General features: G+C 48.6%; 1 protein-coding gene across 1 annotated transcript in view; it reads left to right on the plus strand.

Moving 5' to 3' along the window:
• The first annotated feature begins 559 nt into the window (after positions 1-559).
• LOC309660904 (solute carrier family 2, facilitated glucose transporter member 9-like) overlaps positions 560-17799 on the plus strand; it is a 50437-nt gene continuing 33197 nt past the window's right edge. The window contains exons 1-3 of the mRNA XM_082462029.1: positions 560-1406; positions 3916-4014; positions 15900-16060. Of these exons, the coding sequence (XP_082318155.1) occupies positions 1296-1406; positions 3916-4014; positions 15900-16060 (371 nt within the window). The 5' untranslated portion in view covers positions 560-1295. The remainder of the gene's footprint in view (positions 1407-3915; positions 4015-15899; positions 16061-17799) is intronic.

The raw sequence follows: 17799 nt of genomic DNA on the forward strand, positions 1-17799 counted from the left end.
TAGAGTCCTGCTCTGGACCCAGCTCTGTGAAGGGAGCTGGCCAACTGGCCAAAAACTGTTTCCAGAAACAGCCAATTCTCCAAGCCGCATCCCTGCGTGATTGACATGCGGAATGAGTATTGTGCTGACTGATTCATGCACTCAGCAAATAACTAGCCTAATTATTCAGGGTTGGCTTTTTCTTTTGGAAGTTTCAGTTCCCCGTTGAGCAGATCCCTTCCCACTGTTGTGCATTCCGGGCTGGATGTTTTCACGTGCATTTGATAATCCCCGCTCCCAGTGCTTCTGCCATGATCCACAGCTTTTATTTCAACATGCGCTTTCCATTAAACCCAGGTTGCCGGCTTCTGGTCTTCTTCATGCGGACTTGAGGCCGCCCTGGCCTTCTAGGGGTTCTGCGTACCCCAAGCACGCCATCATTCTGCCGGCCTCTGCACCTGTTCTCTGCCTCTGGGAGGAAACAGTCAAGGCAACCTGTCCTACGCATGATTTAAGGCCCTTCTCTGACATCTGGGCAATTCGGCCACGCGGTGAGTTAATTCCCATGACATCCTGGTGTGCATGAGGGTCTTGCCTCCTTAATGCTTTCACTGAGCCAGCCTGGCTGAATGAGCAGGGCAGAGTAATGACCAGTGGCAAATTCTTTTTCTTCCAAACCCACAGCCTCCCCTTGTTCTAGAGCTGCAGGGCAGCCCAGGTCCATCTCCAACACGCTGCTCGGGGTTGTGTGTTTTCTATTCCAGCCTCAGAATAACTCTGCAGGATAATCAGGGCGGGATCAATCGCCCATTTCGCACTTGTATACGTGGTAGCTCAGAGAGGCAAAGCGACTTGCCTAAGGACACACAGCTAAAAAGCAGTGGAGTCAGGGTTGGAACCGCACCAGCCTTCTCCTGTAGTCCGTGACCTTTCCATTTGTCCCAGTCCTGAGGGAAACTTGCCCTGGGATCATGCCAGTCGCTCCCCTCCCAGCACGCTGGCCTTAAGAGGGACAATAAAAACATGCCAAAGAAAGAATCCAAACTCAGGGTGGTGATTCCCGGGAAGACAAGTTTCCCTTTCAGGGCTCTCCAGACGCTGTGATGATTTGGAAAGGGGAAAAACATTCACTGCCCATTTCCTGTTCAGACAAAATACAATTGCCACACTTCCTGTTCAGCGCTCCCGCACACCCTCCCTCCGTGGACTCTGCCTCCTCATTTACGGAGATGCCCCAGCAGAGACGGGGCTGGAAGGCACTGTGGGCCGAGCCAGCTTGAGGGAGGGCCGGCAGGTGGGTTGTCGGGAAACAGAACATGGACTCTCTGGAACCGAGCTCAGCTCCTGTTGCCCGTGACCCGAGCCGCTCGGTGCCTCCTGAGTGTATCCACCTGAGAAGCGGGACGCCGTGTGGGAGGAGAAGAAAGGTAAACACAGAAACTGGCCTCTGTCTGGGCCACAGAGGCACTCTCTGACTGCTTGAAAGGCCTCTGGCCTTGAGTCCTGGCCTCCTAGTCCCTGTGACCTTGGCCGTGGTGCTCCAACTCGTAAGTCGCAGCTTCCTGGGACCCACAGTATCTTCTGGCAGCGCGGCTGTGCTCGTGCAATGAGGTCCAGGCAGCGAACTGCTCGCACGTGCTGGGTGGTGTCCCCACCTTGCGGCAGGTGGTGAGAGGTGGTGGGCACAGGTGGGCCACAGAGGGGTGTGGGGGGCTCGGGGGAGATGGCTCCCACCTGCTCTTCTCTGCCCTCTGATGGGTGCAGACAAGGGAATAATGACCAGGGCTGGGAGTGAGGGAAGCCCAGGGGACCAGCACAGCCCGGGAGTCAGAAGGAATAACATCTGAGCTGAGACCCAGAGGATGAGTTTAAAGATGAAAGGCGATGGAGAATGGGCCTTTTGTCCAAAATGTGATTCTGTTCCATCAATGAATCCCGTTCAGTAAAAGCTCCTATTACTGCAGAAAAATATTCTGGCTCCACACTTGCCAACGTCCCTCTCCACGGCCTCTGAACCCTCCCTCTGGCCTCAATTCAATCACCAGCATTTACCAAGCACCTCCTCTGTAGCAGGCTCGGTGCCTGGAAGCAAGACCCCTGCCCTCAAAAAGTAAGACCCACGCCCACTGTCCAGCCTCTGCTGCTGACCCCCAGGGGCACCTACCCCTGGACAGGTGAGGACCTTACCTGCTCTAACTCCTTTCTTTGGCAGAATATCCTATGAGGTGGGTGTATTATCATCGCCATTTCACAGATGAGAACACCGCATCAGAGAGCAGCTGTGTAACTGGTCTGAGGTTACGCAGTCATAAGAGGCAGACCTGGGGGTCAGACAACGTTGAATCAAAGATAGAAAAGTAAAAATGAGGAGGTGGAACTTTCAGGGTGGCTTTCAGTGGGTCTTAGATATGAAAGTCTCCAGAAGGGAAGGTTTCAGCGGGGCATGGCCATATGGGCCAGGGCAAGAGAGACCTTGGCACGTAGCCTGGGCAATGGCCATTCTGCACGGCTGGGTCAGAGGGAGTAGAGAGAGAGAACAAAGTGAGTGAACAGCCTTTCTGAACACTGGCTACGTGCACAAGCCCCTCAACGTCCTCAGCCAGCAACACATCCACAACAGCCTATGCAGCTGGTGCTGTAATTTAGATCCCATTTTACAACTGGGCAAGCTGAGGCTCAGAAAGGTCAAGACCCTGGACAGATCCCACAGCTGAGTGGTGGAGCCATCAAGCACTGAAGCCTGTGCTATAGGAGGCTGTCTAGGCGGGCAGAGCAGGAAATCGGCTATCGAAGTCTGGCTTTCCCTTTGAAACAGTGTTTGATCCCTTCAGGTCCCTAAACCTTGGACCTCATCTGCCACATTTACCTGCTGTATCCCAGGAGCTTGTCAGGGCTTGGCACCTAGAACACACCGCCCTCCCCACCCCACCCCCCCCCAATCACCACACACACACACACCACATGATAAATCATGGAGAGAAAGTGCCTTCCAAGAGCACCTGGGTCCCTCTGACAAGTGGCCCACACTTTCCTGGTCAGCTTAGGATGGCAGCCCCTCCTGCCTCCAGCCCCTGCCTTCTGGCCAGCCTTTGCCAAGGGGCCCAGATGTTTCTACTCTTGGTCCTGTCATGCCTGTGGCCGTCCATGGATGGGTCCATAGGGAAGGATTACATGGAGGCAGATGCTTGGTTCTCCGGGTCAAGCCCTGTATCTCTCTCTGCAGGTCCTTGTCCCAAGGTGCTCACACTGGCCTGTAGATGGACAGCTCCAGCCTGGAACAGAGTGTGCGCGGGTGTGCGTGCGTCTGTGTGGCCGTCAGCAGCGTCAGCGGGGGAGAGGCAGTGGGGGAGAGGCAGTGTGGTGCAGTGGGTGGCTGCATGGGGGCTGGAGCTGGACCACCTGGGCTCTGGTCCCCAACCCAGACAGCACCAGGGACTGCCCCATGCCTCTGTTCCTCACCTGTAAAATCAAGATAAAACAGTACTGATCTAAGGATTCTATGGGAGAATGCCCGGAAAGGGCTTAGAACAGATGCCTGGTCCGTAGCGCTTAATAAGAACCAGCTGCTGCTGCTGGCGGCTTAGTCTGGCTTTGCTTTTTGCTCCTATGTGAGTCAGAGACTGGCTGAATTCAGCTAAAATAAGTGTCGTAGCTGTTAACAGCACCTGTGAAGGACAGTAGGTCTGAGTTTCACAGATCCTCTTGCAGCCGGACAAGGAGGGCAGTGTTGTGGACAGAGGCAAACTGAGCTCCCTGGGCTGGCCACATCCCCCTGGGCCGGACCTGGATGGGAGCCCCTCCTGCCGGCTGGCTCTGAGGAACCTGCATCCTTGATCTGGAAATCCTCCCCAGCAGAGGACGGTCCAGCTGCGTCCTGCAGGCCCCTGGCTGTGTGCCCGAGTGCCAGGTCTGACGTGCATTGCTCTCCTTTCCCAGGACTGGTCCTGCTCGCTGGTCGTGGCCTCTCTCGTGGGCGCCTTCGGCTCCTCCTTCCTCTATGGGTACAACCTCTCGGCGGTGAACGCCCCCACTCCGGTGAGTGCCCGCGGCAGCGGGATGTGCCCAGCAGAGGGCGCTGCGGCAACGCGGAAAGCCGGGTATTACCGCCTAGCCCGGGGTGGTACCCCATTCTGCAAACATTTGCAGGCCGGTTCTGTGCCAGACCCTTGCTGGACACTGGGGTGGAGGGAGGGACAGAGAGAGTGAGACCAGCACCTGCCCTCGAGGGAGAGATGGGAGATACAGAAATAGAGGATGATGACAATTCGTGAGGTCAGTTCCCTGCTCGTGGAGGGTCCTGGGAGAGTGTAGAGAGGAGAGGGATCTTCGGAGGTCCCAGGGGCCAGATCCTAAGGGTCTTATTCCAGGGCAAGGAACATGAAATCTGAGGCTTACGGAAGGATATTAGGCACAGAAACATTTCCCTGATCTGCTTTTTCTTTGTTTATGGCTTTTAATCACAGCTGGAGGTCACTTGAGTATCTGTTGGTTTAAGATCCATTGCTGGCTTTTGTTTTCTTCTGAAATCAGGTCATTAGGTGCAGTTCCCCAGGCCCTCCTAATACCACTCTGCTGGTTTGCAGATGAAGGTTTGGTTCTCACCCACCTAGGCTGTTAGGTTTAGGTGCTACCCATTCCTGGGGGTGCTGGCTTCTGCTTGACCTACCTTCATCCCTGGGGTAAAGTGGATGGGTCGATGGTGGTATACAGGCAGTCTTCCTGGAGGAGGTGATGCCAGAGCTGCATCTTGAAGGTGGAGCAAAGGCACTGAAGCCTGAGATATGAAACATTTGCAGAAATGAAGGTCTGATGCTGTTGGAGCCCAGGATGCATTTTGGACAGCATAAGGGCATGAGCTACAGAGGCAGACAGAAGCCAGGCTGTGGACCTTTGTGGGTGCTTTTAAGGCTTTTCCTTGTTTGGGGGCCCAGCATGCTGTGTGAAAAACATAGGGGGAAGCTGGACCAGTGGGTCTCAAAGGGGCCCCAGGAGCCCTGGACTTTGCAGAAGTGCCTCAGGGATCCAGACTCCATCTGTACTAGAACAGCACTTTTTTTATTCTGTTAACTCTTTTACATTTTAGGGGCTCTGTAAGTTCATTTGAAAAATTGATTCTGATACTAAAAACAGTTTGAAAACCAGGGGGTCTAGATGGCTTCTCCGAATGCTTGCATTAATCAACGGCTTTGATTTTGTCATCGTGATGTCATCCTGAGATGGGATCCAATTTGTCCATATTTGTCTTTAAGAGGATAGAGAATTTGCACTCTTGCTTCATCTTGGTAATCCAACAGAGCCTCCAGCAGAGGGTGGAGAACGTTTACACTCATGGCTTATAATGCAAAGAGACGTTTAAAACTTGAACCTGGAATAGAATGATATGGGTAGAAAAGTAGTAGTGCAAGCAATGACTGTGGGAACACGAGGAAGGAGCAATCCTGTCTTTCACTCATTCAAAAAATGTTTTTAATTAATAAACTTTATATTTTAGAGCAGTTTTAGGTTCTCAGCGAAATTGAGTGGAAAGCACAGAATTCCCGTATACACCCTGCCTCCACTCCCCCACTGTTAACATCCTGCACCAGAGCAGTACCTTTGTTATAATTGATGAACCCACCTTGACACATCATTATCACCCAAACCGCACAGTTTATATTAAGGTTCACTCTTTGTGTTGTACTTTCTATACATTTTGACACGCGTGTGATGATTGGTACCCACCATTGTAGTATCTTACAAAATATTTTCACTGCCCTGAACATTCTCTGTGCTCTACCTATTCATTCCTCCCATCCTCACCCTGGCAACCACTGATCTTTTTACTGTCTCTATACAGGCACACCTTGCTTTATTCCCTTTGCTTTATTGCAGATATTGTATATTTTACAGATTGAAGGTTTCCCTTTCCAGAGTGTCATATCGTTGGACTCATACAATGTATAATTTTTCAGGCTGGCTTCTTTCACTTAGTAATATGTATTTAAAATCCCTCCGTGTCTTTTCATGGCTTGAAAGCTCATTTGTTTTTGATTCTGAATAATATTCCATGGTCTGGCTGTACCTCAGTTTATTTATCCATTCACCTACTGAAGGACATCTTAATTGTATCCAAGTTTTGGCAATTATGAATAAAGCTGCTATAAACATCCATGTACAGTTTTTTGTATGGATGTAAGTGTTCAATTCATTTGGGTAAATACCAAGAAGCATGATTTCTGGATTGTATGGGGAAAGTATGTTTAGTTTCGTAAAAAATTGACAAAATGTCTTCCTAAGTGGCTGTTCCATCTTGCATTCCCACCAGCAGTGAATGAGAGTTCCTGTTGCTCCACATTCTTGCCCATATTTAATGTTGTTAGTGTTTTGGATTGGATATTCTAATAGGTTTGTAGTGGTATCTTATTGTTTAATTTGCATTTCCTCAATGATATATGATGTAGAATGTCTTCTCATATCCTTCTTTGCCATTTGTATATCTTCTTTGGTGAGGTGTCTGTTTGCATCTTTTGCCCATTTTTTAATCAGATTTGTTTGTGTTATTATTGAGTTTTAAGAGTTCTTTATATATTTTGGGTAATAGATCTTTATCAGATGTGTCTTTTGCAAATATTTTCTCCCAGTCTGTGACTTTTTTTCTCATTCTCTTGACATCATCTTTTGCAGACCATTAAATTGTAATGAAGTCCAGATTATAAATTATTACTTTCATGAATCACGCATTTAGTGTTTTATCTAAAAAGTCATCACCATACTCAAGGTCATCTAGATTTTTCTCCTATGTTATCCTATGTTAAAAATTTTAGGAGTTTTATAGTTTTGCATTTTACATTTAGGTCTTTGATCCATTTTGAGTTAATTTTTATGAAGGGTGTAGGATCTATGTCTAGATTCTTTTTTTTCCCCTATTTTGCATGTGGATGTCTATTGTTCCAGTGCCATTTGATGAAGACTATCTTTGCTCCATTATATTGCCTTTGCTCCTTTGTTAAAGATCAGTTGGCTATATGTGGGTCCATTTCTGAACTCTCTTCTGTTCCATTGATCTGCTACTATTTTTTTACCAATACCACACTGTCTTGATTACCGTACTTTATAGTAAGTCTTGAAGTAGGGTAATATCAGACCCTACTTTGTTCTCCTTCAATGTTGAGTTGGCTATTCTGGGTCTTTTGTGTCTCCATATAAACTTTAAAATCAGTTTGTCAGTATCCGCAAAATAACTTGCTGGGATTTTGACTTGTATCGTATTGAATGTATAGATCAAGTTGGGAAACTGGTATCTTGATAATATTGAGTCTTCCTGTCTAAGAACATGGACTATCTCTCCATTTACTTAGTGAAATATTTTCTCCCAAGGACAGGCCTTGTGAAGAAGAACAGAATGCTCTGATGTATTTCACAATGGTTCCTTTTCCCCTCCCCTGCTGGAAGCATAAGGGGATTTTTCTGACAGTCCCTGTGAGAATCTGGTAGAGCCCCTGGAGGTAAAACTCACAAAAGGGGGACGGATATGACTGGGTCCCCAGAGATATTAACTCTCAGACTTGTCCACACTGAGCCTTCAGCAATTCATTAATTACAGTTCAGGTTTTCCTGCCCCAGCACTGGTTTGCTACTGTGCATTTTTGCTCTGGTAAGTTGTGGTTCTCTGTATCTGCCTGTCTCTCCAGTTTGGGGAGATGCCCAGCAGTGAGAGATGCGCGGGGTGGAGATGGGAACACAGGCAGGTGGAAGGGCTTTATGTTACCCCGGGCTTGAGAGAGAGCGGCAGGCTTCCTGGGAATGGTGCAGAGAGGGGGCCGCCGGATTGCGGGGTCCAAAGGGCTGGAGGGGGAGGAGGCTGGGAAGGAGGCCAGGGCCGGCTCAAAGAGGATCACAGGCGCCAGAACAGGAGCACGAGTCAGCACCACCCAGCCTGCGAGCACTGGAGGCGGGCTGGGGGCCAGGGCTCAGCCTGGGCGCCCCTCCCAGGGCGGAAACTGCCTGGAGCTGGAAGAGCTGGAGCCGGGCAGGCCTGCACGGGGACCCCAGCTCCCCTGGGGACCCCAGATCCTGACAGGTGGTGACAATCCCCTGGTGAAGTGGCCAGGAGGATGGAAGGGGGCCCGAGGCTGGAGGGGCTCAGCCTGTGGCCAGTGATCACTCAGAAATCTCTTCCCTTTGCTGTGGGCCTAGGTGTGGGCAAGCGAGGCAGCCCCAGGGTCCAGGAGACCAGTATGGGAGCAGAGAGCCCAGGGAGCGGGGTCTAACACAGGTGGGAAGGGCCCACGCCTTGTGGTGGGTTTCTGTGTCGGCGTCAGACTTCACCGGGGCTCTGGCCTCTCAGAAGGAGAAAGAAACTCTCGGACCCAGGAGATGCAGATGCTGGGGTGACCGTGCACAGACCTGGTGAATAGAGGCTGCCGCCGGAGGTGCTGATGAAAATAAGTCACAGCGAGGGCACTGACCCAGCAGAAGGGATGCTGGTTTAGCGATGACACAGGGTCCTGAGGCCCCTGCCCACCAGCTTCACCTCTTGAGTGGTGGGATAACCGGGTCCGGGCGGGGGGGGGGTTGGAGGAGGAGAGGGACTGCAGGCCAAGGCTGTGTACCCTCAGGCGAGGCGGAATTTCACCACTTGAACAATCCAGGCAGTAGCTGACGCCGGCCCTGGCCGCCACCCGGCTGCATCTCACAAGCATTCCGTGTTTCTCTCGCCTCAGATATTTGGAAACTTTCTGGAAAGCTGATGATGAAAATAATGCCCACTGTGGGCACCGACTGCGCTGCCCCATTAGGGATGGTATCAGATTTCATCCTCATTACAGTCCCCAAGGGAGCCAGAACTAACCCCTGTTATAGATGAGGAAACCGAGGCCCAGGGAGGTTAATGTGTCTGCATTCCTGGTGTGTGTGGGGGGAGCCCTTAGCCCCATTCTTAATATATCCACTTGTTTCTCGTCAACACAGTTACCCTAAATGACTGTAGGTCCTGTGCACCCTGCTTTCAAGGAGCCCCCCGAGTCTGACTACCTATCATGCCCCATTTGGAAGAGGATACCCAGGTACCTCGGGCATCCACACATGGCCCTTGCCCAACTTTGGCCAATGGAATATGAGCAGAAGTGAGTATAAGACACTGGAGGCCTGGCCCGTGAGGACATTCCAGAATGTTCTTCAGTTCTTTCTTCCCCCAGATGGCACGGGGACAAGTTGTAGGACACACACTAGGCATTGCAGGAGCTCGAAAGGAATCTTCATTGTCTTCAGCCATTGAAGCTTCAGGGTTTCTGCACCAACCAGTGGCCAGTACCCTGGCAGCTGCCCCCGAGTAGGTCTCCAGCCGGGCCTGCCGTTGGGTCTTCTACCCGGTTTTCCTGTTTCCACTCTGGCTCCTCTAGTTTATTCTCCACCCAAGGCCAGAGGGACCCTTTACAAATTAAGGCAGATCAAATTGTGCTTCTGCTCAAAACCTCCATGGCTGCCCATCACACCTGGAAAACAGCCCTGAAGCCCACTGTGGCCCCAAGCCCAGGGGGCCTGGCGCCTGGTGACCACTCTGCTCTCATCACCAGCACTTTCCCCCTTGCTCCCTCTTTTGCCCCCACAAGACCCCCCTCCCCCAATGCTGTTCCTCAAACACACCCATACTCGGGCACCCCAGGGCCTTTGCACTTGCTTTTCCCTCTGCCTGGAACACTTTTTCCCAGATGTGCCCAGATAGTCCTATGCTCTCTCCTTCAATTACCTCTGGCTCCTCCTCAAATGTCCCCTCCTCAGATGTCTTCCCCGACCAGCCCATCCCAGCAGCACCTCTCTATCACTCTCTAGCCCCTCACCCTAATTTACTTCTCTTTACAGAATATAACACCACCTGAGATACTATATATTTATTTGATTCTTGTCCATTTTTCCCCCATTTTCGAAAGTAAGCCCCATGAAGACATGGGCTTCATGGTTTCCTTGCTTCTATAGTGCCAGCACCTAGAACGGGGTCTGGCACATATTAAGCATTTATAATAAATATTTGCTGAATGAGTAAATGGATAAATTTAAGATTTTTTTAAAGTTCTTTGTGTGAAAATTCAGTTCCAAGGCAAGTCCCCTAGGCTTCCTCACCCCCCAGCCAAACTGCCAGCTGTGAGTCTGCCCTTTGTGAAAATTCTAGTGCTGCCTCTGCCACATTCACACGGACAGAGATTTGACCCAGGTCTGCCTAACTCGAAGGTGTACCCTTTTTCTGCTCTACTAAGTTGATCTGCTAGAGCTTTTGCAGGTTTTTGGCTTTGCAGGCCATAAGACCTTTGTCCCAACTACTCAAGTCTATCTCTGTAGTGAGAAAGCTGCCATAGGCGATATGTAAGTGAATGGGCAAGGCTGTGTTCCAATAAAACTTTATTTACAAAGACAGGCATTGGGCCAGATTTAGCCCAGTGATCCATGTTTGCTAATCGCTGTGCTAAAGGTTCCAGGAAAGTGGTGAGGCCCCTGTGGACGCCTGCTGTCATTAGGACCTCCTGGCAGAGAGCTGGCTGGCTTTCTGAACAATCAATTCACGAGTGGTGAATTTTCCTACAGATGTTATATGCCTAATATTTTTCTCTCTTTTATCCATTTATTGCTGCATGTCTAAACCTTTATCTTTTCTGTTTCCAATGACTAATTCTAATTGGCATAGTTCTATCTATCTATCTATCTAATCTGTCCGTCTACCTACTTCTCTATTTATCAATTTATCCATCTCTTTTTTTAATATCTTTATTGGAGTATAATTGCTTTACAATGTTGTGTTAGTTTCTGTTGTACAATAAAGTGATTCAGCTATATGTATACATATATCCCCATATCCCCTCCCTCTTGCGCCTCCCTCCTATCCTCCCTATCCCACCCCTCTAGGTGGTCACAAAGCATCGGGCTGATCTCCCTGTGCTATGCAGCTGCTTCCCATTAGCTATCTATTTTACATTTGGTAGTATATATATGTCAGTGCTACTCTCTCACTTCGTCCCAGCTTACCCTTCCCCTCCTGCGTCCTCAAGTCCGTTCTCTACATCTGCGTCTTTATTCCTGCCTTGCCACTAGGTTCATCAGTACCGTTTTTTTTAGATTCTATCGATCTATCCATCTATCTACTTATCTATCATCTTCTTTTCTTTTTTTTTAAAATTTATTTATTTTTATTTTTGGCTGCATTGGGTTCTCGTTGCTGCTTGCGGGCTTTCTCCAGTTGCGGTGAGCGGGGGCTACTCTTCATTGCGGTGCGCAGGCTTCTCATTGTGGTGGCTTCTCTTGTTGTGGAGCACAGGCTCTAGGCGTGTGGGCTTCAGTAGTTGTGGCTTGTGGGCTCAGTAGTTGTGGCTCACGGGCTCTAGAGCACAGGCTCAGTAGTTGTGGCGCATGGGCTTAGTTGCTCTGTGGCATGTGGGATCTTCCCAGACCAGGGCTCAAGCCCAAGTCCCCTGTGTTGGCAGGCGGATTCATAACCACTGTGCCACCAGGGAAGCCCATCTATCATCTTCTATCTACTTATTTACCTATCTATTTAAAGCATTCTGAACCCTTGTAAAAGGCTATGCAAAATCTAGAGCTAATTTATATACCAATCAAATGAAACATGATAATTGCTGAATTTTCAAGCAGTCATGTATGCAGGCTAAAGGGGCTCCTCTGAAACCTGGCAAATGGCCTCATATTTAAGCCATTTTAAGCCTTGACTTTTAGTAGGAGAATGCTTCTTGCCTGGGATCTGTTCCATTAGTGCTGCTACGATAATCCAGAGCTGTCGTGGGAGATGTCCCCTTGGTGCCTGAGGGCCCCCTGGCCCCCTGGGTCTGGATCTCGCCTGAGAGGCCGATGACGGCTGGATGGAGACATCAGAGTCTTATTCCCAGGGCTGTTGTGTGGGAGCCAAGGTGGGTGCCTGTCCTCTGGCAGGCAGGGCTGATGTGGCTTGGGTGAGGTGATGTGTCAGCCTAGAGCATGAATCAAAATTCCTCTTGCTCATGAGTGATGTCTGGAGAGCCTACAGGAAGATTCTGGAAGCAGTATTCTAAAGGAATGAAAGGTCCAAGCCTCAGTGGAAGATATGGAGCCCAGACTCCCATCCAAAGGGGTCCCACAAAGACAAGGATGGGCCCAAACGGGATGGGGCTGGGGTGTAATCAATCACGAGGAGCGTGGGTGAGGAGTGGCGGGCCTGGATGCATTCCTGCTGGGACCTGTGCAGTGCTTGGGGCTGCAGGACGAGCCACGGGCACACAGCCAGGGCCTGAGAGAGCAGCCAGCCTCAAGCAGGGTGACCACTGGGGCAGACATTAAGAAGAGTCACCCAGAAGGACCAAAGTTGAGCTAAATGAGTGTGTTGAATAGGAGGCCTAAGTGAAAACAGAAATTAGCTAGTAAACAGGCAATGTTATGGCTGGGAGGACAGACAGGAAGGTGGCTGGGAGGGAGAGTTTAGAGCTGATTCCAAAAATAGAGAGGGAACACCTAGAGCCCGTTTGCCCAGTCCTGGCCCACAGTTCAGGCAAGTGCTTTGAGGTTTAGCAAAAGGACAGCGGATGGGATTCTATAGGTCAAAGTGTCCTTGCAAACAATGCTGGTCATTGCTTCCCTGGCACCCAGCAGACTGCCTGGAGCAAAGGTCTGTGATGCCTTCAGATGCTGACTACCCAGAGGTAGGCCAAGTTCACGGGCTAAGGGCACTGTCTTCTAACGACTGCTCTCACTTCAGACACCAGCTTGCAAGCTCGGGGATCCCAGGGCTGCCCACAACTCTGACCAACTGCTTACAGATTTGGGGGCACCCACTAGCCCCTCAGCCTTGATAATTCGCTAGGACAACTCAAAAATCTCAGGAAAGCACTACGCTAACAATTACAGCTTTATTATTGCCAAAAGGATACAAATCAGAAGCAGACAAAAGAAGAGACACTTACAGGGAGGGCGTTCCAAACATGAAACTTCTGGAGTTCTCTCCCCTTGACATCCAGACACATCACCTTCCCAGCACCTCGATGTGTAACAACTCACAGAGTACTGTCCACCAGGGAAGCTCACCATGCTTCCATGTCTGGAGTTTTTGTTGACGCTTCATTACCTAGGCATGACTGATCACGTCAATCTCCAGTACCCCGCCCCTCCTTGGAGGCAGGGCTGCCACCACCTGGCTCGAAGCTCTCCCCCCCCAATGCCAGCCACATGGTGGGTATTTCCAGCACGGCCAGCCCCCAAAATGGGGTATCTCACTTGCATAAGCCATCAGGTGGGGTCCGAGAGCCCCTCTGTGGATAACAAAGACACTCCTATCATCAACATTTCCTATCCAGGAAATCCCAAGGGTTTAGAGGCTACTATTCACGAACCAGGAAGAAATGTTACAGAGCCGGACTCGGGTCTGCTCACCTGCATACAGTAAAGCCAATCTACTGACACTGGGTTGTGGTGAAGGAAACTGCAGCATTTACTGCAGGGCGCCCAGCAAAGAGTCCCGGGAAACTAGTGCTCAAAACACTGGAACTCCCCGATGGGTCTCAGGAAAGCATTTTTAAAGGCCATGTGAGGGGATGTGATCAGGGGATGTGATCGCTCATGCACAGTTCTTTGATTGGTTGATGGTGAGGTAACAGGGCGGAGTCACAGGGGTTAACACGATCAATTCTTTTTTTTTTTTAACATCTTTATTGGAGTATAATTGCTTTACAATGGTGTGTTAGTTTCTGCTTTATAACAAAGTGAATCAACTAGTTATACATATACATATGTTCCCATATCTCTTCCCTCTTGCGTCTCCCTCCCTCTCACCCTCCCTATCCCACCCCTCTAGGTGACCACAAAGCACCGAGCTGATCTCCCTGTGCTATGCGGCTGCTTCCCACTAGCTATCTATTTTACATTTGGTAGTGTATATATGTCCATGCCACTCTCTCACTTTGTCACAGCTCACCCTTCCCCCTCCCCATATCCTCAAGTCCATTCTCTAGTAGGTCTGTGTCTTTATTCCCATCTTGCCCCTAGGTTCTTCATGACCTTTCTTTTTTTCTTAGATTCCATATATATGTGTTAGCATACGGTATTTGTTTTTCTCTTTCTGACTTACTTCACTCTGTATGACAGACTCTAGGTCCATCCACCTCACTACAAATAACTCAATTTCGTTTCTTTTTATGGCTGAGTAATATTCCATTGTATATATGTGCCACATCTTCTTTATCCATTCATCTGTTGATGGACACTTAGGTTGCCTCCATGTCCTGGCTATTGTAAATAGAGCTGCAATGAACATTTTGGTACATGACTCTTTTTGAATTATGGTTTTCTCAGGGTATATGCCCAGTAGTGGGATTGCTGGGTCGTATGGTAGTTCTATTTTTAGTTTTTTAAGGAACCTCCATACTGTCCTCCATAGTGGCTGTATCAATTTACATTCCCACCAACAGTGCAAGAGTGTTCCCTTTTCTCCACACCCTCTCCAGCATTCATTGTTTCTAGATTTTTTGATGATGGCCATTCTAACCGGTGTGAGATGATATCTCATTGTAGTTTTGATTTACATTTCTCTAATAATTAATGATGTTGAGCATTCTTTCATGTGTTTGTTGGCAATCTGTATATCTTCTTTGGAGAAATGTCTATTTAGGTCTTCTGCCCATTTTTGGATTGGGTTGTTTGTTTTTTTGATATTGAGCTGCATGAGCTGCTTGTAAATTTTAGAGATTAATCCTTTGTCAGTTGCTTCATTTGCAAATATTTTCTCCCATTCTGAGGGTTGCCTTTTTGTCTTGTTTGTGGTTTCCTTTACTGTGCAAAAGCTTTTAAGTTTCATTAGGTCCCATTTGTTTATTTGTGTTTTTATTTCCATTTCTCTAGGAGGTGGGTCAAAAAGGATCTTGCTGTGATTTATGTCATAGAGTGTTCTGCCTATGTTTTCCTCTAAGAGTTTGATAGTGTCTGACCTTACATTTAGGTCTTTAATCCATTTTGAGTTTATTTTTGTGTATGGTGTTAGGGAGTGTTCTAATTTCATTTTTTTACATGTACCTGTCCAGTTTTCTCAGCACCACTTATTGAAGAGGCTGTCTTTTCTCCACTGTATATTCTTGCCTCCTTTATCAAAGATAAGGTGACCATATGTGCGTGGATTTATCTCTGGGCTTTCTATCCTATTCCATTGATCTATATTTCTGTTTTTGTGCCAGTTTGGCACCTGTAGGTTTGGGGCTACGTGCTCATGGTCATCAAGTCGTTAACGTCTTCCATTTGGTAGGGATTTTAGCATCTGTAAAACAACTCAGGAAATGTGCATCTGACACTGTTATCTAGGTCCTTCAGAGAGGGCTACAGCAGAGGCTCTGGGGGCGGGGTCTGTCCCGGGAAGGTCCCATAGGGTCCTGCTGGGTTCCAGAAAGGCCAGCCAAATTCTTAATTACACAACAGTACATTGTATAAATACAAGGTATATCTTACAAAAGTATGTTCTAAACATAAAAATACTGAAAAAAGTTTGTAAATCCAAATGAGCATTTTGTTTCTCTTTTATGGTTGGTGTTTTTGTGTGTCTTGAATCTTTACCTAGCTAGGTGGTAAATATTTTCTCTTATGTTAGGTACGTACATTTTAAACACATTCCTGAGGTGATTCTGCTGTGCGGTTCCCCTAAGTTCAGAGTCAGACCTGAGTTTGACTCCCAGATTTGCCACTTAGCTGAGCAAGTCACTTTGTCTCTCTGAGCCTCAGTTTCCCTATCTGCAAAAGGATGTAAAAATAGGGCCCATCCACAAAATGTGTTAGAAGGATTCAACAAAATAAAGCTCAAAGAGAGCTTAACAAAGTACCTGGCATGAAGACAGTGCTCCATAAAAGCTGTTTTGTTTACAAACTGGCTGGCTTCGAGGACGGCAGAATGGGACGGAGGAATAACATGGTTTGTTGTTTGTTTTCAGTACATCAAGACCTTTTACAATGAGTCGTGGGAGAGGAGGCATGGACGTCGGATAGACCTGGATACTCTGACTCTGCTCTGGTCTGTGACCGTGTCCATCTTCGCCATTGGTGGACTCGTGGGGACGTTCCTGGTGAAGTTGATCGGAAAGGTTCTTGGGAGGTAAGTGGGGGCCATCTCTGTCTGGGGATCCCTTCTGTGATGTTCATAAATATGCCTGTATCAGAGTCAGGATCCCAGCAGGCAACAGAGTTCCATTCAGTCCAACTGGAGAAGTTTTAACGCCAGAAGGGCAAGGAGCGGAAATAGGGTACCGGAGGCCGAGGAGAAGTGAATCCATGGGCGATGGGCTGACAGGCAGCCGCTGAGGTTGTAGAGGCGCCAGGCTATGGCAGAACCCTACTGTCCAAACAGGGAGGAGCTAGGAAGAGATACCCTGGCTCCTCTCTCCTCCTGCCCCCCAGTCTGCTGCTGGTGCCCCTCATTGGTCAAACCCAAGTGGAAGCCTGAAAACTCAGGAGTCTTGTTGGTGCAGTTCAGGAGGACCAGCTCCCAGGGCACAGAGCAGAGCAGGAAGAGAGGGGAGGGATCCATTTACAGGAGCAAATGGAGAAGAGTCAGCACAGTGTCTTAGAGATTGTTCCACATTAAGTACCGATAGATCTGCTTTTTAAAAATCAGTTGCTTAGACAGTCTTCCGTTGTATGACTGGATGATAACTTATTTAACCAGTTCCCTATTGAGAGACATTCAGGTTATTTCACATCCTTTCCATTACAAACAGGGCTGCAGTGAGTATCAATTTCATGTTGAAATTCCCAATCCTCGCCCCCTCTACTCAGATCCAATTTACCTCTGAGCTTCATTCCTCATTCATTTTTTACGTGAGGCCTTCTCTCGTATAAGATTGAGTTATCAGTAAATTCCCCCCAAACATTTTCTCTATGTCGTTTCTCATGGCAACTTCCTGGGGGACATTGAGGTGTTAATGGAAAGAGTAGTCTCTAGAGCAATCGTGTGTGAACTTGAATCATGAGTCTTCTACGTCCTGGCTGTGTGGGCTTGGCCAAGTCATTTAATGTATTTGAACCTCAGTTCCGTCACCTATAAAATGGAGTCAATAGTTGCTGCCCTGCAGGGGATGCTGTAAGGGCTAAAGAAAATTAATGAAGGGGGAATGGCCCATTAGCAGTAGCTCAATAAAGAGAAGCTATTATTATCTACCATATTATTTACTCATCATCACCTTGACACCCATACATAGTAGGGACTCCACAAATCTCCGTATTGCACTGACCTGAATTAGCAAAGAGATTCATCAGACCCCAGGAAATCGCCCCCGGCCTTGGGGCTACAAAAACAGTGTTAATAATGGTGCTGCCCACTCCTTTACACTCAGCCTCACATCCCCAAATTAGAACCGATGGGGTTCAGAGCAGCCTTTCCATAGGCTGGGGCAGGAGGCCAGCTGAAAACATCATGTGATGCTCATAAAAGCCTGTGGTACCCCAGTGAGGTAGAGGAGCTGCCAACATTCTCTGTGTCCCCAAGGGCACTTCCAGGGCAGTAGCCAATGAGAACTCAGTACACGGGAGGTACAACGATCGTGGAATGGAGTCAGGGCTGCCGTTTTCTGAGGTCCCCCAATGTTTCAGGCACTCACACACTCCCTCTTGTTTAATTCTTTCGACTCCGTGGGGTCTATCGATGGAGAATGGGAACTGAGCAAGGTCAGAGCATCTGGCCAGACTCAGCCAGCTCACACAGTGCCTGAGCTCAGGTAGGAACCAACACACGTCAGCCACGGCACCGTGATCTTTCCACTTGCCAAGGAGATCATAATTAGTGTCCTGCTGGCAATGGTCTTGGAACATCCTTGACTATTTGACGACGGATAAGTG

The sequence above is a fragment of the Balaenoptera physalus genome, assembly GCF_965194825.1.
Source record: "Balaenoptera physalus genome assembly, chromosome: 5".
In the NCBI taxonomy this organism is placed as follows: Eukaryota; Metazoa; Chordata; class Mammalia; order Artiodactyla; family Balaenopteridae; genus Balaenoptera; species Balaenoptera physalus.